Source organism: Equus caballus, chromosome 25 (genome assembly GCF_041296265.1).
Source record: "Equus caballus isolate H_3958 breed thoroughbred chromosome 25, TB-T2T, whole genome shotgun sequence".
NCBI classification, from domain to species: Eukaryota; Metazoa; Chordata; class Mammalia; order Perissodactyla; family Equidae; genus Equus; species Equus caballus.
Window position 1 is genome coordinate 14,940,345 of NC_091708.1, and position 25,657 is coordinate 14,966,001.

The window sequence follows — 25,657 nt, forward strand, 5'->3', positions numbered from 1 at the left end:
TACATGAGTGACTCAGACTGTTCAATTGGCAGTCACAAATTGTTTCCATAGTTTGTAGCCCCAAAGAGGGATGGCTTTAATCTTCCATTTATAGTCTTCCAAGTGGAAGACCAGATAACCAGAGCTTTGGCAACAGCCCAAGAGTTAGTGAAAACATGCCCCTTAGGAGTCAAATGTCCTTAGGAGTATTGTCTAAGGTAAGGGAGATGGCTTTCATTTCAGCTGGGCTGACTTGCCTTTACCACGGTCAGTCTTCCAGAGTTGTCATTGAGGTTGGACTGCCTCCCAATTATGGTTGGACCGCCTCCCAGTGGACACCATCAGGTTTTAACTTAGCCAAATCATTGGTAAACCAGGCCAAGGCATTCAAGGGAACCTCCGTGTATTGAAGGCACTGTTAAGCCAGCAGCTTTGCTTCAGACAGTGGCCACCTCAAACCCAGTGCTTTCTCCTCATTGCCGTACAAACCAGGCTACAGGCAGATGAGGTACATAGTGCAGTTGGCTCTGTGCTATTAGCAAGGCTTTAAATTCAGTTTCACTTTTGAGCAGCTGCTCTCTCATGTCTCAACCAAGTGAACTTTTAATCTTTTCAGTCCACCCAAAGTTCTATATCGAATAACAAGGTCCTTGTTGCTCTCACCATTTATTGCCACTTGGGAGATTCCTGGTCTCAGCAGCCACAACCACACTGCCTTTCAGCTTGTGGCCCCATTGTCACACTAACATCCTTTCCTCTGCCTGCTCAGAAGAAGGTGAGCGAAGATCAAGGCACCATTTGGACAGCTTGTTTCAATCCACCTCCTCACCATTCTGACTCATTACAGATAGGACAGTCGGGTTCATTGTCTCCCCTACCTTGCCCATTACTTGGGCGTGATCTCAGGGAATCTTCTCATCTCTGAACCTGACCTGAAGGGCCCTTGTCCTTACTCTTCAAGAAAACTATGTCTCTGTCAGCATCCCCTTCACATTGCCTGTACTGTCAGTTCTTGGATTTAGTTTTACCCTACTTTTTTCTTTTGTATGTGCTAACTTATTACAAGGTAATAAATTGGCCATGGGTACTGGCAGAAGATACCAGACTATTATCAAAGACAAAAAAGCTTTCTTAGTGATGGCATAGCAAGTAGCATGAGCACTTGCATGTTTGCATCAGTTTCCCTTGCCCCCAAGATCCATGGGGGCAATGCACAGGACCTAGATGGACACTGAACACTCAATGGGTTTACGTGACATCTGAGGAATGCTGAATTTGGGGAATCTCCAGACTTTAGTATGTAGAAAGCAAGTCTACTCTTTGTCTAATGTCCTGGAAGATATTAATGTCCCTCAAAATTGCTCGCTGCAAACCCAGCTCTGAGAAGTGGCCCAGGTAAAGAGAAGGCAAGACTTTGCAGTGTTGACATACCCAGTAAGTACATGCAGGGACACTCAGGGCCCATGGCAGAGTGCCTCTCCCAACACTATTGTGACATTTCCAAGACTCATTTTGTCTGCAATCATTACAGAAAAGTGTAATATAATGACATTACTGATATTTGTGACCTATATACTTTTATATATACTATATATAAAAACATTAATATAGCAAATGCCTTGAGGGTTTATAAATATATAATATATAGATATCGTTAGAATTAATACTAACAAGTCATGTTTCTATTATTTCCATTTCAGTTTGAAATAATGTATGTTTTGGTATATAATATGATTAGGACTTAGAATGAAATATGGCAGAATGCCTACCTTACATTTGTCTATGCTATTATATATATAGTTGTAATATTTCCAGGACAAAATTATACACAAACCTATAAATGAACAAAAATTGTAGTGAACATCTATATACATTCACAATGTATACAATGAGAGTAAATAGAAGTGCTGAGAACAAGAAGGCAAAGATGTTAATCAGGAAACATGTGGTTCCAAAGTATTGGTTTTGGGAAAATATCTGGTCTCTTCGATGTTCCATTGGGTCAAAGGGCTGCTATAGGCAGCGCTAGCCAAGTCCTGAGCATGGGAGTCTGTTAAAGTAATTGTTCCAACTGAAGAGGAGGCAAATAGCAAAGGCTTCCAGGAGCCAGATAGAGAGGATAGGATGGTCATTTGGGAAGAAATTCAGAGGCGAGGATCCAGAATGTTTTGGGGATCAGCTGCCAATTGTTTAAAAGTTAGTGATGAAGCCACTTCCCAGGACAGACAGCAGTTTTGTAGAATGCGACTTCAGATACTTCTGGTTCAGGAAGATCCTGCCTTTTTTCCCACAAAGTGAGTGAAAAGTCATCATATTCACTCTAAAGCTGAGAAAATACTTAGAATTGGGGGATATTCTTTGCCTTAATGTGAGGCTATAGCTTTAAAGGAAGCTGTTTGGCTAGAAAAGTGGCAGGAGCAGGACAAAGATGGAGCCTCAGGACAAGGAAGCTGCCCACTAGCTCAGGGACAATGACTATCACTGGAGATAGGGCTCCAAAAGGTCAGTATAAGGACAGAATCTTATAATGGTCCAGGAGCTGGGTGTTAACAGCCATAAGGGAGAACAAAGAGAAAAAAGAAAAAGAGAGCAAACAAAAAGCAATAGCAAACAGTCTTTTTCAAATTTTTCAAATGAGCCTGTAAACTCTAAAATATATGAAGAAATCCAATGCTAAGAAAGCTAACAATATCATCATTCAGATCATGAATTCATGCCTACTGGAAGAGCATCAACAAAGCAAAAAGACAAGCCACACAAAGAGAGAAGACATTTGCAAAACCAGCCAAGAATTAGTATCCAGAATATGTAAATAACTCCTGCAGATCAGTAAGAAAAAGACAAATAGCTAAATTGGGAAATGAGTAAACAATAAAAGGCTATTCACGGAAGAAGAAACAATAGTCAACAAATATATAAAAACATTTCCCCTCAATCAGGGAAATGAAAATTAAATCCGCGGTGAAACACAACGGTACGCTCATTCTACTGGCAAAAGTTAGCAGGTGTGACAGGACCAAGTGCAATGAGGATGTGGGGGAACGAGAATTCCCATATGTTACTGGTGGGAATGTGAACTGGAGTAGCTACCTGAGAGAGCAATGTCAACCCAGCAGTTTCAGAAATTCTTGTAACTTACCAGGAGATATGTACAAGAAAATTCATTACCATATTGTTTGTAACAGTGACAAACGAGAAGCATGCTAGATATTCCTCTAGAGAAGGATAAATAAATACAATATTTTATTTTTGTATGACAAAATACACCAGTGAAAATGTAGAGCCAAAGTAAGCTTATGTAAATCTCAAAATATGCTTTTACTATGTAGCTTATGGATACGTATATTTGTAAGAAATAAAAAGTATTAAAACATTCACTGGAGTGATAAACACCAAATTCAGGACAGTTGGTCCCTAAAGAGGGAGAAAAGGTAGTGGAGTTGGGCAAGAGCATAAAGGAACATTCACCATATCGGCTATATTCTAGTTCTTCAAAGTGAAAAATCTAAAGCAAAATATCAAAGTATTTCACTCAAAACTTCCATATCATTGTTATTAAGATTAAATGACTATATCCTTTTTCTAGAAAGGAGTTCATCTTAGAGGACTGGACAGACAGAAAAATAAAGTTAAAAGTAGCATTTGGGACTGATTTGTTTCCCAGATTCATTGCAAGCGCTGTTCTCTGGGTCAGAGAACTTTTTCAATCCCCTTTATCTTTTTAGCTGTTGTATTCCTTTCCATGCATTTGGGGAAAATCCAAATCATAATCATTTATGTTATAGACAAAAGAAGCTCTTGGTGTTACTAATTACAGGAAGATTAAGATGAGGATTATGAATACCTAGCGAATAAAAAGAACCAGCATCTTCAGTATCTTATTCAATGTTTCAGAGACATTAGGAAATGTTTTCACATTTCAGCGGCACAATAGACCTGATTGTGTCAGGGTAAGTCCTTTTGGTGGCTAAATCAAGACCTTTCTGTAACTTCAGCTCTCCCGTTTCTGCTCACCCTTTTCTTAAGAATATACACTCTGTGGATCTATTATTTCCTTCACTCTTATGCTATTTCCTGCTCAGTCAGAAATTATGAAAGCAGCTCCCAACACAGTCTTCACCTCAGGATCGCGTTGTATGGGGCCCTATGACATGGTACTAATGATTAACTTCCAAATCCTCCCAAAAATATTTGCACTAGAAGAATAAACCTGAAAATGTAAGTCCTAATGTCAAACAATCTTGAGGAAATGTTTAGACATTTTGTTTGTTTGTTTTTTATTGAGGGACTTTAAGGGAACAGAGTAGCCTTTAATATGGGTCCCCGGGGTCATACAACCTTCAGAGGGTTATCAAATTAGCTTGCTGCCGCAAACTAGCGTCTGCCCCTTTTCCACTGACACTGGAAATATTCTCATGATTTCAGCTCTTAGAGTTCTCTGTCTCTTCTGCTCATTTCCAGAATTGAGTTTATGTACATTGGGCATTTAATAAATGCTTGTTCATGAGACCAAGGAAGTTGACCTTGGCCCACATGGTTTATATTGTTTCTAGTCCCAGCATTTGTAAATAATACCTGATGTACCTCTGTCCTTTGGAATAGGAGAAGCTGGCCTGATCATATAGCTGACTTTCCCCCGGGGTGACTTCCTACTGGATATGCCCTTGTTGGTCCTATATCAGCGGTATCTGTAGGTACAGTATAGATGTCTTTCTCAATCTAAAAAAAAGTTATATCAGAAAAACCATTATTTTTAACATTTCAACTATTTTTACTTTTACTTGTCCCTCACCTCGATTCTCCCCTTAATCACTGGCTGAACTGTGTACACTACTTGTGCCGTCAAATCTCTCTGCTTGCGTGTCTCCTATCGTGGGCTCTTCGGTTCTTGGTTTCACTTGACCGTCTACGTTTTATTGCCTCCTCTGCACCGGAAAACCACTCCTAGTCAAATTAGCAAACATTGACTGGGCACTTGCGTTGTGCTCTAAGTATCTTACACGTATTGTCCTCATCATTTCATGTGCACAATCATCTCGGGGATGCTATTATCCCTATTTTACAGATGAGGCAAGAGAGGCACAGGAAGATGCTTTATTTAATCTGTAAAAGTTTTCCATGATACTTCTGTGAGGAGTAAAGGTGAAATCTATGTCAGAGAGCTTTGTAATGAGTAAAGCTTAGTGCACACACTCTGCTGCTTCGTAAGAAGGCTGAATGAATGAATGAATGAATATCATTACTGAGATGAGCCATGTTTTTGTATAGGTAGAACCCCCAGAATAACGTAAAATGTAGCGTGCCAAGCACTGTGTCTGTAAGGCAGTAGTCACCCCCCCCCCAACGTAGTCCAGTTTCCTTCTTCTCCTTCCTTTTTCCACTAAATTTCAGAACCAAAATGATTGTCTGATTGAATATCTTGAAAGGTCATGATGAATTATTCTGTAATATTTGAAATGTTATGCTCAGAAAGGTCAAACCTTACTTTTTGGTATGAAGTACCACATAGATTTGTTTTTCCTGGGCACGTTTTCTTTTTTCCAAGAAAAAAATGGTAAGAGATTTAGAGTAGAGTGCCCTCTTGAGGAAATTTTAGCACCTTCCTTCTCAAAACCTGGCACTGGGTGAAATAAGAAGTCCGGATAAATGACATACAGTGTGAACAAAGCTCAGAGAACTGAAACATTAAAAAGTAGGACTAACCAAATACTAGATAGTTGAGAATTAAGAGTCTTAACTGTTATGATCTAATATAGCAACTGTAAATAAGGATTTTAAAATAAGAACAAAACCTCTAGAAGATATTTCCTTTCCTCGTCTTCACTCAGTCCTTCAAGTAATGTTTATTAAGCACCTATTTTGCGCCGGGAGCTATGCTGAGCACAGTGGTCAATAAAACAGAGTCCCTGCCTTGCTGGTGCTCACAGCTTGCGAGGGAAATCACAGCGAAGGGAAACAAGCGAATCCAGATGCAACTACAAACTGAGAAGAGAGCTGTGAAGGAAATGGAAGGGCGCTCGAATAAAGAGTAATAAGTAAGTTCTATTAGGGGGTCAAGGAAAGCCTCTCTGAGAGGAAGTAGTTGAGCTGTGTCAGTTAGATTTTTCGTCCATTCCAAGTGGGCCCGTCTAACACAGACAGCCAGATGGACCCTTTTCCCAGCCTCTTCCTTCTTGTCTCTGCCCCAGCCCTTGAGCTGAGTTGAATCCTGTCTCTGCTCCCGTGGGCGAGCAGGCAAGTCTCGGTCATCCTTCTGTGGGCCTTGTTGCTCTAGCTAGTGCCCTATGCCTTAGAGCCCCACGTTCTTCACAACGGGGAGAGAGGCTTAATTAACACATGTCTTCCTTACTAATGCTGATAACCCCTCACAAAAGAACACCAATGCCTTCTAATGCTAACAGGCCACATTTCCAACAGGGTTAAGGATGTGGAGGATCTCAGAAGATGAAAAGGACAGCTAACCCTGCCTGCCACTCTTTTTTGAATAGGGAGAGATAAATAGGCGTGAAGTAGGCAGAGAACTTGGTCATATAATACAATTTGGTCATGTTGAGTTTGAAATATCTGTGATACCAAGCACTGAAGGCTCCAACCACAATTGGAAATATGGAACTAGATCTCAGGAAAGAGCTCCAAAGATGTATTTTTCAAGGCTTTTGTTTTGTTTCAAAGCTCTTATATTGCACAGATGTACGTTGTGGTTCACCTGGATTCGCACCAGTGTATTGCTCTAGCCCCGTAGCTAATCTTCTTTCTCCAGGGGGTTGATTCTACCAGACTGGAGGGTTTAACTGATGTGGAAAGCATTGCCCATAAGGAGTTGGCCCGCAGTGACTTCTGGGTTGGTGTTTATGCGACCGTGAGTCTGGGACCCAAACTGTGAACAAGCTGCATCTACCTTAGTTGTACCTGCAAATAGTTCTCTTCAAGAAAGCTAGCCACCTCCTCCTTATTAAGGCGATGACTACAAACAAAACATTTAGCCTCTCTGAATCTCACTTTTCTCACCTGTAAATTGGGGTTTAAAGTCTCTGCTTATTTCACAAGGTTCTTATACTTTGAATATAAATAAGGTGTTCTATTGGTCAGAATGTACCAAAACTAATATACTCATTACTGCTACTAGATAGCAATTTGGGAAATACACCAAAAAACAAAGTGTACAAACTCCTTTGACCCAGTAAATTGATTCCCGATAATTGATTCTTATGAAAAAATTAGGGGGCAAATCTGTGTGAAAAAAGATTTTCATCGTAGCATTTTCTATAAAGTATGTTTTCTATAAAAGAAAATCTTGGAAACAATAATAGAGTGGTTAAATAAAATATGTTGCTTTAACACAATGAAGTATTGACCAACCACTATGTAAAACATATGCATGTAAAAAGAGGTTGGAAGGAAACAGGAAAAAACAAAACAATTGATAGAATAGTGGAATTGTAAGTATTTTTTCTTTTATTAATTTATCTGCATGTTATTACTCTGGCAGAATAATTACAATACTTAAAACATTTTAAAATTAAAAAAATTTTTGGCCCCAAACTAAATTTCTCCTTTCTGTCTCTTGTTTTTTATTTAGGGAAATTATCGTTTCATGAAACTCTTGCTTACACGCAGAGCAAACTGGATGCAAAAGGATTTGGAGGAGATGACCCCTTTGCACTTGACCACCCGGCACAAGAGCCCTAAGTGTTTGGCACTTCTGCTGAAGTTTATGGCACCAGGCGAAGTGGATACACAGGATAAAAACAAGGTAATGGACCGTCAAAGTCGAAGGCAAATAAGAGCAGACAGCAAATGCTGCCTTTTGTGACGTGAAACCTCAAGGAAGAAGGCCTAAATGACCTCTCATCTGCATGGTAGAACAATGCCCAGTCTCCGTACAGCCCAGGAAAGCCTTCCGCCTAAATTCTATCACTTCGTGCTCCTCGGGTGTGGTAGGTACCATCATCTCCTTGTCACAGAGAGGGAAACTGAAGCTCAGAAAGATTAAAATCCTGCCCAAGACCCAGGTGGCAGGACTAGAACTCAACCCAGGCCTAACGCCAAAACCCAGTATTTGACCACTGGTCCTGATACAGGTGGTTACTATAGGTGATTAGACCAAATGCCCGGGGAGCCGTACCAAGTATGTAGTGGATGATGGTCTGGGCTTTGGCACCAGACTGAGTTTTGATCTAGCAGTCACTGCTTACTTGTTCTGTGTCCTTGGGCAAATTTCTTAACTCCTCTATGCGTCAGTTTTCTCTTGTGTGAAAAGGGGATAAGAGGGCTGCTGAAGATAAAATGAGATAATGCATATAGATTGTGTTTAGCACAATGCCCAGTGCACAGGATGCTCTCAGTCAATGTGAGCTATAAAATTATTATAATTAGTTTCATTTTGGCTCTGACATTTGCTCTAGCATTTGTTGGTAGGATCTGTGATCTTCCTTGCTCTTGAATTTTAACCTATTGTACGTACGGGTCATTGTTTTGCTGGACACTCTGTTCTTTACAGGAAAAAATGTGGTGTTTAGTTAGACAAGTGCAATAATCTTCTTCCTTTTCACCAGGCACTTAATCATAGAGTCTTGCTAACTCCAACGCTCCCACATAATTAACACTCTTATGATTAAATTCACTGAGTTATTCCATAATCCTTTTGCTCTCATAGTATTCTTTATGTAGTTTTCGGGGTTTGTTTAGTAGCCACTCATATAACCCAGAGTTCTGAAATCAACTTTAACTTGATTTTACAACTGTTTCAGACTAATATCATTCCTAACTCACAGCATTTATAGTGCTAATATTTCACTGAAAAAAGCACTTTGATCAATCTACAAAGACCCATTAATAACTTAAGAAACCACAAACGTCTTTGGGCTTTAGAGTGTCTTCTCCAGTATATTCTGTGAATTTCCTGCCTTCTTCCAGGGTCATATATGCTTCTGTTCTTGAACAGGGATGGGAGGTTATCCAGTCAGATGGATGGAAATTGGATCTGCATAGTCCAGGCAGGCACAGAGAAGAGAGCAAGACGAAATCCTAGAGCACTGAGTCTCAAACTATCTGAGGTGGGGCCAGCCCTGGTGACCTAGTGGATAAGTTCAGCGCACTCTGCTTCAGTGGCCTGGGTTCAGTTCCCGGGCATGGACCTAGACCATTTTTTAGGGGCCATGCTGTGCTGGCAGCCCACATACTAAAAACTAGAGGAAGATTGGCATGGATGTTAGCTCAGGGTGAATCTTCCTCAGCAAACAAACAAAACTATCTGAGGTAAATGATCAGGGTTTTTTTAAATTTCCAATCTGCCACAGATCAATAATTTTGTAACATGCATTAAAAATGATGCATTTTTATGCATCAAACAAGGGGGAAATGAAACAAGGGGGGCCAGCCCAGTAGCACAGCAGTTAAGTTCTCACATTCCGCTTTGGTGGCCCTGGGTTTGCTGGTTTGGATCCCCGGTGCAGACCTATGCACCACTTGGCAAGCCATGCTGTGGCAGGCGTCCCACAATATAAAGTAGAGGAAGATGGGCATGGATGTTAGCTCAGGGCCAGTCTTCCTCAGCAAAAAGAGAAGGATTGGGGGCAGATGTTAGCTCAGGGCTAATCTTCCTCAAAAAAAAAAAAAAGGAACAACAAAAAAACCCCAAACAACCCAATTAAGAAATGAGCAAAGAACTTAAATAGACATTTCTCCAAAGAAGATACACAAATGGCCACTAAGCGCGTGAAAAGATACTCAACATCACTAATCATTAGGAAAACACAAATCAAAAACACCATGAGATAACACTTCACACACTTTAGGATGGCTATTATCACAAAAACAAAAAATAACATGTGTTGGTGGGGATGTGGAGAAATTTGAACCCTTGCACACTGCTGGTAGTGAGGTAAAATTGTGCAGCCACTGTGGAAAACAGTATGGCTATTCCTCAAAAATTTAAACATAGAATTACTATATGAACCAGTAATTCTACTTCTGGTTGTATAACCAGAAGGATTGAAATCAGGAACATGAACAGATATTTGTACATCCATGTTCATAGCAGCATTGTTCACAATAGTCAAAAGATGGAAACAACCCAGATGTCCATTGATGGACAGCTGGATAAACAAAATGCAGTATATACATACAGTGGAATATTATTCAGCCTTAAAAAAGGAATGAAATGCTGACACATGCTACAACGCGAATAAACTTTGAAGACATTATGCTAAGTGAAATGTCAGACGCAAGAGGACAAATATTAGATGATTTCCCTTATGAAGTACCTAGAGTAGTCATATTCATAGAGACAGAAAGTAGAGTAGTGGTCGCCCAGGAGCTGGGAGGAGATGGGAATTGGAGTTATTGTTTAATGGATATGAAGTTTCAGTTTGAGAAGATGAAAAAGTTCTGGAGATGGACGGTTCTAATGGTGGCACAACAATGTCAATGTACTTAATGCCACTAAACTGTACACTTAAAAACAGTTAAAGTGGTAAATTTTATGTTATATACATTTTGTCACAGTAAAAAAAAAAAATTACAAAAATGAAAACCATGATCTTAGATGCAAGCTGACCTGGGTCCAAACCAGGGTAGATGGAAAAGGAGAGAACTTGATTATAGAACTTGATTTACTGTAGAAAATGAAAGAGCGCGTGCCAAAGATTACCAAGACTGGGAGAATAATGGTGCCACTAAAAAAAAAGGAAGGAGGGAAGCGAGGGGAAGTAGGGAAGGAAGAGGGAGAGGAAGGAAGGAAAAAAAGAATGAATGTGGGACATTTGGAAAAGGAATCAAGTTTGGGAAGAACAGATCTATCCAGATTTGGACTTATTCATGTGGACAAGAGGACAACTGAACAGAGCTATTTTATAGGCGGTCAGTGGTTAAAAAAAGAAAGAAAAGAGGCTGGAGCGGTAGATGATGGGTAAGAGAGAAGAGGGCAGGGATTCAGCAGCTGATGATCTACTTCCATGCTTGGCCTACTTGGAATCCACATGGCTTTGCCCTACCAGCCTGTCAACAATTTGGTCCAGACTGCGATCAATGTCTGCATCTGAGACCTGGAATTCTGGAGGCCTGTCCAGTGATCCTACTCCTAAGAAGATCCTAATACATCTGGGGAACTCAGGAACCACAGTGGAGAGTGGAGTGCTCACAAGGAGAGAACACCAAAGACCAATCCTCTGTGGAGGGGCCGTTGACTAAGCTAGTGAATTTGAAACCAAAGCAGATCATTTTCCAACTTACCCCGAAATGATCTCCAAAGTAGTACAATTTCATTACTTATTGTTGGGGACTGCATGAGTCCCACCCCAAATCCATTTGTTGAAGCCCTAACCCCAATGTGATGGTATTAGGAGGTAGAGCCTTTGGGAAGTGATTAGGTTTAGACAAGGTCATGAGGGTGGAGCCCCCATGATGGGAGCAGTGCCCTTATAAGAGGCAGAGACGTCAGAGCTTCCTTTCTCTGCCGTGTGAGGAGACACAGGAAGGCAGGCATCTGCAAGCCAGGGAGAGAGCCCTCACCAAGAACCAACTGGCTGGCACCTTCACCTTGGACTCCCAGCCTCCAGAACTGTGAGAAATAAATGTCTGTTGTTTAAGCCAAAAACAAAAACAAACAAACAAGACAAAGATGTAGAAAATACAACCCCAAACTTTACTATTAGATTCAACAGACATAATGTTACATTTCTGCAAATAGGTTCAGAACAAACATAACCTGGAAAAAGAAAAGAATTACAGAAAGTATACATGTTGTTTATTGAAAATGTGGTTATAGGTAGTTAGTTGCTATTGTATTTGTGACTTTTTTTTTGTTGTTCTGCAGTTATTAGTAAACAAAAGGTAATCAGTTAAGTAGTGACTCTCTATATTGAATGCCTATGGGTGCACTTTGAATGAATATCAGGTATGTCGACATTTAAAGTTTTGTTTTTGTTTTTTTTTAAAGATTTTATTTTTTTCCATTTTCTCCCCAAAGCCCCCCGGTACACAGTTGTATATTCTTCATTGTGGGTCCTTCTAGTTGTGGCATGTGGCATGCTGCCTCAGCATGGCTTGATGAGCAGTGCCATGTCTGCGCCCAGGATTCAAACCAACGAAACACTGGGCTGCCTGCAGCGGAGCACGCGAACTGTGAATTTAACCCCTCAGCCACAGGGCCAGCCCCAACATTTAAAGTTTTTAATGTGACAAATGAGCTTGGTTCCTAATGTTAAATAATCTATTTCTAGATTGGATTGATGACAATGCTGCTTGCAAGGGATAATGTATATCTAAAGAGTTTCTATGTGTTTCCTTAATAACTCTAATAGGAAAACCAGTCTTACTGAGGTATGTTGATGAGAATGGCAGAAAAGAGTTTAAAGCAACCTCAACAACTTCACGATGTTCATTTTTAACTTTTATCCAAAATAAAGCAAGTGTTGCTGTATTTTCAAAATGTATCTCAACATCAGTAAGTAGGTCTACTTATTTATCCGGTAAAATTATAGTTAGATTTAAATTCATCCTTTGATATAGGAAATGGATTCCAGATCCATGATTTCCTATGGATGGATCTTCTTTTTGATAGATATTAAAATTCAAAACATTCTACCAAATTCGTAAGGTATTGGTACAATATCAAGATCATTACTTACTCTGTTGATAATTATTCGTAAAGTATTGGGCTGTTTTTCTCTTTCTCAGTATTACCATTTATTAGGACTTGATGACCTAAATGCCTGCCATGATTAAGAGGTAGATTCTGGAGTCGGGCTGCCTGGGTTAAAATCCCACTTCGGCCACTTACTACCTATATATCCTTGAGAAGATTATGTCTCTTCCTGGTACTCAGTTTCCTCATTAATCACATGCCTTCGACATCAGGCAAAGTGAAGAGAACATATCTGCCAGAGTTGCCATGAGGACTACATGAGATAAAATAGATAAAACTCTTATAACAGTGCCCATCACGCCGTAAAAGCTTGGGAGAGGTATGCTGTTGTGTTGTTACTGTTGTTGTTGTTGTCGTTGTTTTGAGAATCTCTCGATTTTGCAGCAAACAGCTCTGCATTGGAGCGCCTACTACAATAACCCTGAGCACGTGAAGCTGCTTATCAAGCATGATTCCAACATCGGGATTCCTGATGTCGAAGGCAAGATCCCGCTTCACTGGGCAGCCAACCACAAAGATCCGAGTGCTGTTCACACAGTGCGATGCATTCTGGTGAGTACAACAGTGCTGCTAGACCTGGATGGCCTTTCCAAGAGAATTTTTTCTTGTGAAATATCTAATATTCTTGAAAGCATATATATGATGCACAAGCAAATTATGAGGCAAAACAATACAACAGACCTGTGAACCCATCCCGAAGAAATAGAACATTTTAATACTGCTATTAAAACCACATAGAAGTTTCTGATGTGCCAGTTTCCAAATGCATTCTCTCCCCCGCCATGCTCCTTCCTGCCCGCTCAGCTACTTTCCTGAATTTATGCTTATCATTCCCTGACGTTGTTTTATACTTGCTTTTATTAAATGGGGAATAGATATAAGTGAATATTTGTAAATTACATGTAGGATACACGGAATAAGGAAACGACAAATACTCATGCACTCATCACTGGGTTGAAGAAAAAGTACATCTCCGTTGCCTTTGAAGTCTGGTGGGTACCTCGCACTACCATTCTGTTCTCTCCTTTTTCAGAGGCAACAACTGTCCTCAATTTTGAGTTTATCATTCCACTGATTTTCATTATTGTTTTACTACATATATTCATATCCCTAAACAATATGTTTTTTAGTTTTTAATGGTTTTTAAATTTTATATGCATGGAATCATATTGTATATATTCTTTTGCAACATGCTTTTCTTGCTCAACAATTATGCTGGTGATTTTAACTATATTGCTGTGTGTAGCTGTAATATATTAATTTTTACTGCTATATAGTATTCCATTTTATTAATAAGCCAGACATTATTCATTCTATTATTGACAGACATTTGGAACTGTTTCCAGTTTTTCACTATTTACAAACAGTACTGCTTTGAATTTTTTTTTTTTTTTTACCACATCTAGGGTATATATCTAACCAGTTGTTGCAAGTGTATAGAAATGCAATTGGTGTTTTTGTTCATTGATTATATGTCTAACCAACTTGCTATGCTTTCTTATTCATTTTGAATCTTTATTAGTAGATTCTTTGAAGTTTTCTAATCACTCTTTTCCAAATTACAACTTACATGCTGCAGTAGTCTAATATTTAATCCTATTTACTTGTAACATACAAATTATATTTTAAAAGATATTATTTTGTATATACAATGATTATCTACTTCTACTTGCATGTTAAGTAATTTCTTTGCTCTGCACTTCTTCTTGACTCTCAAATTTTCCTTCTAGAGTTATCTCACTTCCTGAAATACAGTTCTTAGAACTTCCTTTAGTGTAGATCTATTGGTGGTAAACTCTCTCTTTTGTAAATGGTGAGAACGTCTGCATTTCTACCTTGCTCTTAAACATATAGTTTTCCTGTCTACACAGTTCTAGGTAGTTACACTTTTCAACTCGTTCAGGCTATTATTTTGCTGCTTTCTGCCGTTTGTTGTTCCTCCTGAGGAGTCTGTTATGGGTCTAATTGTCATTCCTTTATAGATGATTTATCTTTTTGCTCAGGTTACATCCTTCTGTGTATGGCGTGCTGTACTTTTACCACAGTCTGTCTTTTCTTTTTCCTGTGTGGTATACCTTTTGATTATTGCATCTCAGCTCTGAAAAATATATAGCCATTATCTCTTTAAATATTGCCTCTCTTTCATTCTCTCTACTCTTGCCTTTAGGATCTCCAATTGTACATATTTTAGACCTTTTCATTTTATTCTCCGTGTCTCTTCTCTTTTACATTTCTTCATCTTGTCTCTGTCTGCCACCTTCTGGGTAATTACATCAAATCTGTCTCCCAGTTTACAAAATCTTTCTTCAGCTCAGTCTAATCATTTGTTTACCCTATACATTGAATCTTTAATCCTAGTGATTATATTTTCACTTCTAAAAGTTCTATTTGGTTCTTTTTCAGATCTGTCTGGTCATTTTGATAGTTTTTGTTCCTTGCTTTATTTCATTTTTTATTTTCTTACATGTTTCATAGATAGTTACTTTATATTCTTTATGTGTTCATTCCAATATCTGAAGTCCTTGGAGCATAGTTGTCACTCATAGTATTTTATTTCCTCATAGACTTGGCTTTTTTTCCCTTGTAAATGCATCTTGGTCCTTGGGAGACTCAAGGGCCTAAAATACCATTGTGATAATATTCTACTTCTTTTTTTGAAGTGTTTATAATAACTTTCACATTCCTTTTTTTGTAAAGTAGGCTGACTGCACAGGCAGCTCTAAATCTGGGATGGCCCTTCAGAGAGTTCTCAAACTGGGGCAGGAGGGCTTAGCTTTGGATCTGACCCAGTCTGAGAAGGGACATGACCTTGGGTGAGGTAACTCTCTTTAGCTGAAGCAGTTCCAGAAGAGGCCAGCGATTGAGGGTCATCTGCTGGCAGCACTCCCAGCAGCTGGCGAGACGAGTCCTTTAGTCTTGAAGGGGCACCTAGGCAGTACATCATAATATCTGCTGCAAAGATTCCATAGAAAAATTAATAAATGTTATGAACTGTCAGTTTATAGAGAAATAAAACCAAATAGCCAATAAATATGATTAAAAAAAAATCTCCACCTCATTTTAAAAGGAATATAAATTAAAACATCGTGAAATGCTTTTCATACCTATAAGGGAAAAAATGTAGTAAACTTGATGATACCAAGTGGTTAATTTGTTCCACCATTTGGGGAAATAAAAACCTTTACACATTGTCATGGATGTATTAATTGGCACAACCATTTGGAAGACAGCTTGAAAATACTCAGTTGAAGATACAGATATCCTTCAACCCAGCAATTCCCCTTCTAGATGTCTAGGCTGGAGAAAAATCTCACACGTGTGCCCCAAGGGGACATGTAGAGGAAGCATGTTGACTGCAGCATAATTGTTAATAGTGGGAAAAATTGTAAATAACCTAAATATCCCTGAGTAGGAGAATGGATAACTAAACTGTGGTTTAATAAATGAACTAAGATCAACATAAATACCTAAAAGTATAGTGTTGAAAGAAAAAATTGCCAAAGGATATGCATAGTATAATGCATACGTGTAAATATTGAAAATACACATACAAAATTTTTGTATTGTTTACGGACGCATACATATGTAGCAAAAGAACAAAACATACAACTCTAGCTAAATCCATCACAGATATAAAAGTACATTAGGCAAAATTTGATACCTATTTAACCTACATAGTCAGTACATGGTATTTATTATGTCTTTTCTGTACTTTTTATAGTTAAATATGAAAATAAACTTTTAAATATTTAAACCGTATACTTTTTTCTGAATTTTATCGCTTTGTACTGAGAGAATATAAAAGTTTAGAAAACTGCTCACTTAATACTTATGTCAGATGCGACTTATTGAGGATTCTATGTGTGTCTGAAATCTCTGGTTCCTTAATAATAGGATGCTGCTCCAACGGAGTCTTTACTGAACTGGCAAGACTACGAGGGACGAACACCTCTTCATTTTGCAGTCGCCGATGGGAATGTGACGGTGGTTGATGTCTTGACCTCGTACGAGAGCTGCAACATAACGTCTTATGATAACTTATTTCGAACCCCACTTCACTGGGCAGCTCTGCTGGGTGAGTTGACTGTGAATCCAAGGACCAGCCGTAGGGGAACCGCAGGAATGTAGGAAACCTTCTGCCCACTCTCCCCCGTCAGCTCCCACCTCCTATTTAATTATTTTAATTCTTAATTGATATGACATTTTATACCTAAATCCCCCTATTATATGCATGAACTTTAGTCATATAAATGTATTCTCTGTTATATATTAGTTTTAATTTCAGCATCATGTTTTAAATTTAATTTCTATCCACATTCATGATGAAAAAAGAAATACACATTCATTGACAAATGTAAATGTAAAATAATCCTCTTCATATTCGATGCCTTTATTTTTGGGGAGGAGGACTTTAATTTTATATTTGTGCTAATACCATGATATTTGATATTTTTCTTCATATTTTCCTGATATACCTTTTACTTAAGCTTTTCAGGGATCACTTTTTTAGATGAGAGATTATATATATGTGTTGGTGTCTGATTTTGCGGGGAGCAATCTGAGAGTCTTTCTCTTGTAGTGAAGGAGTTTTACCCATTAATAGTCATTGTTAAAAGATTTATAATTGTGTCTTTTTTCTGCTCTTTGAGTATTATTAGCGTTTTGGATTTTATCTTAATTCTTTTTCCTGTTTCCTTTGTTTTCTGCCTTTTGGTGTATGGACTAGATTTGTTGCTATTTGGTTTTGAATTGCCTAATATTTTAGGAGGATTTTTAGGTTCCATTAGTGATTACTTTTAAATCAATCAAAAGCTTTTTTAAGCCTGAGTCAGAGTCAAGGGCAAAAGTGCATCTATTGGTTCTCACCTATTTAAAATGAAGAGTTTAGCACACTTTTACTTATCACTCTATGGGTGTTTGTTAATATAATCTGAGGTTTTCCCTGCTTATTATTGTGGTCTTAGTTTTTAAATTATACATCTTCTCTTTTGCAAATGACTTTTACATTTGCATTCAGTTTTATCATCAGGTTTATAATTATTATTTAGAGTTCATCTCATTGTACAGTTTCATCCCTGTTCTTTTTCCTCTGCCTTCTGGGAGGACTTTTCAAATTTGTCTCCACATTACTAAATTGACTTTTGTTCCATAAGTGCTGCTTTCTTTCTGCCTCTTATAGACTGTATTTTAGTTTGCATTTTGCTTTCCTTCTCTCATCCATGTTTCTTTTTATCTCAGCTTATTTCCTTGTCACCTTCTTCCATTCCCTTTTCATTTCAGTGTATCTTCTTCTTCGGATATTGTCTTTCTGCCTCACAGAGCCCATCTCTTTGTGCTAAGCCGAGATGCCAAACTGTTCCTGAAATTTTCCTCTGGATCCTTCTCTAGATCCTTTTCCAAGGCATGCACTTCATCTTTCTGATGCTGTTCCTTTTCCTCTGTCCTAGAGTGTGTCATATAACCTTTACTGAATTTTTCTCTTTAAGCTTCAAACAAGATGAGATACGTTTAGACTGACGATGGGGCGTAGATTGCCTTTGATCCTACTTTTTTCCCTTTGTTTTATGGAGAACTCCATCTCAACCTCAGCTGGAGAGCAGGTGGATGAGCACAGCTCCCGCTCAAATGCCTTTTTTCTGCCCAGCTTTCATGCAGCATACCCTTCCTCTGCTAATGTGGCATCTTCATTGCCTGGTTTCCCGGTGTGCTGAAGCAATAGAATGTATTAAATCCAGGTTTCCTAAATATGCTATTACCAAATTTGTTCATTCTTTGATTCTTTCTACATTTCCTCACTTGTGGAGACCACATCCTCCAGAAGGCACTGCCAGGTATTTCCTCCACCACGTCCTCATCATTTCTGCCCACTTGTTTTCTGGGACTTGAAATCACTGCCTAGATGTTAAAAAATTAGGGGAGGGAGGTTAAAGAGGACGGATAGGAGGCTTCAGAGATTACGAGACATTGTGTTATAGTCTGTCCTGAATAGCAGAAGAGAACAGCTGTGCAGTTCTGATTGGTTGTGCAATGGAACCTGGAGACTGGGGACACTGATGGCTGAGAGAGGCTGGCTTCTAACACGCCTTCCCACCTTATTTACAGGCAGTTTTATAAAGTGAAGCCAGGGGATGCAATGAGCTGATACCAATATCATTTTTTCTCAGTCTGGCAATTATAGTTAATGTCATTTCCTTCCTGACTGAAGCATTAAGTTCCCAGTGTTGTAAGTTTTGCCTGGGTTCTACATCATCATAGTGTTTTAGTGAGAAGTTAGAAAGACTGCACTGAGGGCGGCTACTCAGAAACATTCTGAATGCTGTATTACGTGCTAGTGATGTTTCTTACTCCTTTCCTTTAACTAGATTATGAATTAATTAACACCCTTTGTATGTGACAACTACCTGGTCTGCTTTCAGGCCATGCGCAGATTGTCCATCTCCTTTTAGAAAGAAATAAGTCTGGAACCATCCCATCTGACAGCCAAGGAGCCACGCCCTTGCACTATGCAGCTCAGAGTAACTTTGCTGTAAGTAAAACATGATGGTTGTCTTTTTTGTTAATTGAATTCTTATTTTGATATAATTGTAAATTCATATGCAGTTGTAAGAAATAAAACAGCAAGATCCCGTGTCTCCTTCACCCGATTTACCCCAATGGTAACATCTTGCAAAAGTATAACACCATGTCATAAAGAGGAAATTGACATTGATACACTCCACTGATCGTATTCCAATTCCATCACTTTTACATGTACTCATTTGTGGGTGTTTGTGCAGCAATTGTCTCTTAACAATTGGTTATACTGTTAACTCTGTGATGCAAGTGACAGTCTGAGTTTCTGTAAATTTGTTAGTCACATGCGAAGTTTTATGTAGTTTTTATTTTAACTGTTCAGTATAACATTTTGCTTTCCTGTAAATGTGCTTCACCTTTTTGTTACCTTTAGAGCACCAAGGACAACTTAGTGTTCAGCAATCTGTAACTGTCCTGAAGGCAGTGTGGTAAGGCTTTGGAACTAGACAAACCTTGGCTGGAATCCTGACTATGCTATTTGCTAGCTGTGTGACCCTGCACAAGTTTTTCAACCTCTCTGAGTCTTAGTTTCTTCATATGTAATATGAAGATAATTATACCTTTTCTTTCAGGATTGTTGTAAGATTAGAGAAAATTTATAAGTGCCTAGTGTAGTCCTTGGTGTAGAGCAGCTACTCAAGAAAGAGAATGCCTTCTTATTACTGCTAGTGCTAATAATGATGTGTGTTATGCATCTGAGAAAGCAAAAATGTGAATTATTGATATTTCCAAAGATATTGAATATTATTAAGAGCTCTTCCCTTACTGCCCTTTATAGTTTACAAAGCACTTTCTCATCCCTTCTGTCACTCAGTCTGGCCAGCAACATGACAGTGTCTAGGCTACTTCAGCTTCCTGAGTGTGAGTGGCCACCAAGAACCAGAGACTCATCCAGAGAGGCCCATGTCAAAGCAGCCACAGTTGGTTTTGTTGCCTTCTACGTGGGTGTGCGTGGCGAACCTCTTGTTTCATTAAATTATAGGAATGCTTTCATCAGCACAGTATAATTCCATCTGCCTTACCTCCCCAAATGCACCATTGAACACACTGAATACTCAGATGGCTAAAATGTCTTATTTTCCCACCCTTCTTTCTCTCTGCTACCCAGACCAACTATAGCCATAGTCCCTCCTTCCTGGCATTGCTAAAAATTTATTCTATTTATCACCTAGTGTTTTGGCAAACCATTGTCTTCTATTATCTCCAAAGATCTCAGAAAAATACACAGTAGTATTTTAAGGAGGGGTTATTTCTTACTACAAATAGAGAAGAAATTCAATTGGCCCTGTCTAGTCAATCTATGGAAATCAGAACTCAATCCATAGTTCAACACAAGCCTATGAGAGGACGTGCTATACCTATTTACAGATGAAGAAAACAAGTTCCAAGAGATTAAATGACTTGCCCAAAATCTTGAACCCAAGTCTTAGACTCCAAATTTAACATATGTGCAGATACCAGTAATTAAGTAACTGCCAAAGGGAGTAAGAAAGAATGGTAGAATATTATGGATGTGTATTCACAGAAATACTTGCTTTGGATAAACTGCCAATTCCAGAGATGATTTTTTCATAATTATGCAAATTTTCTAAACTCAATTTCAAGCCCTTTGATCTCCTTGGACTCTATAACTCACGAAATTTCTCTTTTTTAAAAACATCATTTCTTTTTTCAAATCTACTCAATCAACATGCACACTAGGTCCTAGGAGCACTAAGCTATAATACCTCAGGAGCTCAACGACTAGTTCCAAGACTAGGAAGTGGTATGTGAGGCAGTGGAAAGATGGCTGGGCTTTAGCCCTGGGTTCTATTCCTGTAGCTGCCACCAATGTTTGTATGAGCTTGAACCTAGATTTCTTCATCTGTAAAATGAGGGGCTGGATTAGATGAGCCGTTGAATTTCCTCCGGCTCTGAAGTATTGAGCATCAACATTTTATACATTTTGGCCAACTCGCAGTCTCCAGAAATTTTTATTCTCAAATGTTTTACTTCCATTCAAGCAAAAGTTTCTATGATCTTCCTAACAGTTTGTAAGCATGTGAGTTTTGAGGAAAGAGGCAATTTTAAATGTTACAATATTAATCCCCATTAAAATTGTCAAGCACTATTATAATTATCAAAGGTCCTAATTTTTGTATGATCCCATAGAGGAAGGAGCTTGAATATAGGAATTGCTGAATAAACGTTTGTTTAAATGAATTGAACACTGCATTTCTCAGTAACCACCCATCATTATTCAATAAATGCATTAGCTATCTTTTTAAATTATAGTAACAAAACACACAGCGAGAGAATACGGTAATCTTCTCTGTAGGCATGCCTGAATATATGCATCTCTCTGTGTAAAATGTCCAAGAAAACCTGTGTTTTAGTATTGGTCATAACACTGAATACTTGAGTCTTTTAACTATCACTTCATCTCTCTAACAGTGACCTATGAACTTTCCAAACTTGGTTGAGGATGATCATTCTCAATTATGAGGATGTTGAATGTGTGGGTTAGGTTATTTTTTTTGAAGTGCTATGAAAACCAAAACTAATATATAAGGACAGAGGATTGTTACTTTCAATGGAAATTGTAATTTTGTTATTCATAAAAAGATAATTTCATCTGATTCAAAAGCAGGGAAAAAATACTTTGCTTCTTAGTGGAAGTCACATATAACAGTGGCTTTGTTGTCATAAAAATAATGCTACTCTCTTGTCTCAAATTTTTAAATGAACTTTCTTACAGGAAACAGTTAAAGTGTTTTTAAAACATCCGTCAGTGAAAGATGATTCAGACCTCGAAGGAAGAACATCCTTTATGTGGGCTGCTGGGAAAGGCAGTGACGATGTCCTTAGGACTATGCTGAGTTTAAAATCTGACATTGATATTAACATGGCAGACAAATATGGAGGCACAGGTAAGAACTGGTAGGCATCTTCAGTTTGCTTTCCTTCAGGCTCCAAAGTGTAGCTGGTGCTATAAAACTTATACAATAGTACCTTGAAATCATTGTTCCTAATCTAATACTGTTTGACTTTCATCTTCACTTTTTAAATTTAGGTTGTCAGGATATCGTGCCAAAGGAAGTATTATGGCTAAAATCAGCCTATGTCTCTACTAGGCGAATGGTGGCATTTGGTTTACAACCCTGGTTACTCCTTAGACATGATTATGGGAACTCTTCTGACCATTTATATAAAAAAGTATAAACCTATATCTTAAAACTATGCATATTTAGTAGTTATTAATTATATTTTTAAAAATTTGGAATTATATTTTAAGGAATGGACACAGCTAAGTGCGTTCTCACCAGTCTCATTTAATATGTTCTTTTCTCATATTTGAGTAGCATCACCTCATCCTAAATCTCCTGTTTTAGAGATAAACTCCCATGACTCTAGAAGCTTCAAAGCTTCCAGTCAGCTTTGCATCTTCCTAGATGCTTCTTTTAATCTCTTTCTCCTATGAGAGAGCGCTTTAACTGTGTGTTGGTTAATAAGAGAGGTACAAGGTCTTAGCATTAAGTGGCAACTTAGAGGTCTCTTCCTGTGTATTGTATCCTCATTGCAAGTCAGAAAAAGAAAGAAAAATCACACAACAGCACAGTAAACACTAAACAATAAAAACAGCTACAAGCTTCTTATGTCTTCTTATTTGTAGAAACATGCTAGAACCATTTGCATCTTCAAGTTGTCCTGGATAAGATGTTTCTTGGCCGCCAAAACTATTGATGTAGTAGTGGGGGGAGGGGGAGGGGAGTTGCTACACCTTATAATCCCCCCCATACCTAGACCACCACAACTTCTAAATTATTTTTTGAAAGAATTTTTAGGTATTATCAATTTTGATAAAGACTTTTAACTCTCAAAAATATTGCTTTATCAAAGCCTCACAGTAGACTTCAGTTTCTTGAGGGGTAGAGTGTAGACACACAGGACACTGAGTTTATAAATGGTCTGGACACTTAATTTTTGTCAGACTTCCATTAGTATGCAGGCTTTCACTTTATTGCTGGCCTTGCTTTTCGTTTAACTTTTTCATGTATTTTAATAAAGTGTACCCGAGGATACTTGCATCCTTTTGACCAGAAGTGTCTTTCTAATGTGCACAATGATTGGTGTTCAGACATAAATTCTTCTCAGATTCATTAATTCTCCGGGCTCTTCCTCTTAAGAGGGTTTTATTATGTCAGAGCTGCCTTCCTGACATTTCTCATTTATGAAAGTGAGATCCTCTCCATCATCCCTCCACAGGGTGGTTTTCTCTTCCCATTAAAAAAGAGTTCTTATCAACAGCAGTATATGGACATTATTTAGATTTGATTCAAATAAGTAAACTATAAAAAAATTATAAAGCCATCAGGAAAATATGAATCCTATCTGGGCATTTGATCTTATAGAGTTTTTGTTAGTATTTTTTAGGTATGATAAGGGGACTATCCTTTCTCCGCTTTACGGGAGCTGGGGCCCTGTAAACCACAACTCCCTTTGCCAGCAGGCGCCGTGTCAGAATCGGCACGTAGAGGGCAGTAGAGGGCCCCTGGAAAGCTGGAAGAGGAACAAGGGACTACGTCTTCCTGTTTGCCTATTACTATTCTTGTTTTTGTTTCCCATCCCTGTCAGCATTACCCTAGTAAATCTTCTTCAACAAGCAGCGAGTTTGTTCCAATGGCAACAGTTAACTTCACTTTACAATTTTTCCGACACTCACGGAACCAGCCTCAGAGCACCCTCCTCAGAGACCCGGCACCAGCCAAGCAGAGACCCTCCTTGCAGGCTGAGTTTCAGCTTGGCAGAGCTCCTCTTCTAACATTTTAAGTTTTAATAATTCCTTCCTCTTCTTTTTGTTCCATCAGTCCTCGAATTGCTAGCTGTTTTCTGTGTTTCCTATCTCTTAGTGTTGCCTTTTTGGTTTTCAGTTCTTCAATACATAGCTAATAATTCTTTATATTGAATTCTCTCTGTTGAAGTGTCTGGCATGGTTTCTGTCTCCTGATTGGACCCTGACTTATAGATACAATGGTTGTGTTTTAAAAAAGAATCTTGGTCTTTCAGACATACTTACTAAAATATTTACAGATGAAATATTTGTGACTCTAGAATGACTCTAGAATTTTCTTCAAAACAATCAGAAGTGGGGTGAATGGATAGTGGGATAGTGGTTGGATGAAACAAGATTCACCATGTATTGATAATTGTTGAAGCTGAGTGATGGCTATATTGAGTTCACTGGACTATTGTCTTTACTTTTGAATGTGTTTGAAATTTTCTGTAACATAAAGTTAAGTTAAAAAAAATTTTTTTTCAGAGCTCCTATGTAAACTTGTGGCACTTTTGCAAAGAGAGGGCAACAATAGCTAAGTTTAAAGTTATTTTAAAGTAAATGCAAATAGTCAGAAATGGGGACTTTCCTTTAATAAGATCATTAATTCTATCTTTTGCTTAAGTGAAATTTTTTCTGGTTTTTTAAAATTTAACATTGATATTTATCTGAAGAGCATCTAGTGCATGCTGATGCCACATCACAGAATTGCAGAATTGCAGAATTAGAAAGTACCTTAAAATTAAATCTTGCCCAGGGTTACTCAGCCGTGTCCTTCAGAACAACAGGTTTCAACAGAGGTACCTGAAGTGTTGCTGAGGGGGTGGATGTTTAAGTGCAAAACACTCCACCCCTATTCCAGTCAGAACCACTCAGCTCTTATCTGTTTTATAAAATTTCATTTGGGAGGAAAAAAAGCATTCTTATCCTTTTAAAAATGTGAAAATCCCTGACTATCACAGATATACATGCTTTAATCGACCTTATAACATTCTCACCAGCGGTCTTTCAGCCTCTGGTTGAACAACTCCAGTATAGGGAACTCACTGCTTCCATCTTAACCTAACTCTTAGAATGTTCTTTACGTTGAGCCAAAATTTGTCAACCTGAATATTCCACTCTGTGCTCTCTTCCGCATGACAGAACTTCCGATATTTGAAGTCTCTCATGCCCATCTGAATCTTTTCTGGGCCAGACTCACATTCAGCCATTTAGGTCAGGGTTCTAGCACTCGAGTATATCTAAGAGTTACTAGGGGTGTTTGTTTAAATGCAGATTCACAGACTATACAGAGATCCTATTTCAAATCCTGTCAGCAAGTCCTGTTGACTCCATCTCCAAAACATATTCTAAACCTTTCTCCTTCTCCATCCCTGCCATGCTTTCTTACCCAGCCGACTGCAGTAGCATTAACTGGTCGCTCTGCTTGTGTTCTAATCTACCACCATGCATTCTCCTCAGAAGAGCTCGTGAGATCTGTTTAAAGCATAAATCAGATCATATCCCTCCCCTGTTTGAAGCTCGTCAGCGTCTGCCATCACTTTGACCTGGATGACCCTTTATGATCAGGCCACTTCTACCTTTCTGACTTACCTCACTCTCGCTCATGTGCCGCAGCTTCCTTGCTTTCCTTAAACACAGGTTCA

The 25,657-nt window shown here is 38.5% G+C and overlaps 1 protein-coding gene across 3 annotated transcripts in view; it reads left to right on the forward strand.

The window, feature by feature from the left end:
* Positions 1-25,657, forward strand: part of INVS (inversin) — a 223,837-nt gene that overhangs the window by 64,462 nt on the left and 133,718 nt on the right. For all 3 annotated transcript variants that reach the window (XM_005605658.4, XM_070250815.1, XM_070250816.1), the window contains 5 exons: positions 7,559-7,732; positions 13,010-13,177; positions 16,520-16,700; positions 19,042-19,151; positions 21,936-22,107. In XM_005605658.4, the coding sequence (XP_005605715.2) occupies positions 7,559-7,732; positions 13,010-13,177; positions 16,520-16,700; positions 19,042-19,151; positions 21,936-22,107 (805 nt within the window). The remainder of the gene's footprint in view (positions 1-7,558; positions 7,733-13,009; positions 13,178-16,519; positions 16,701-19,041; positions 19,152-21,935; positions 22,108-25,657) is intronic.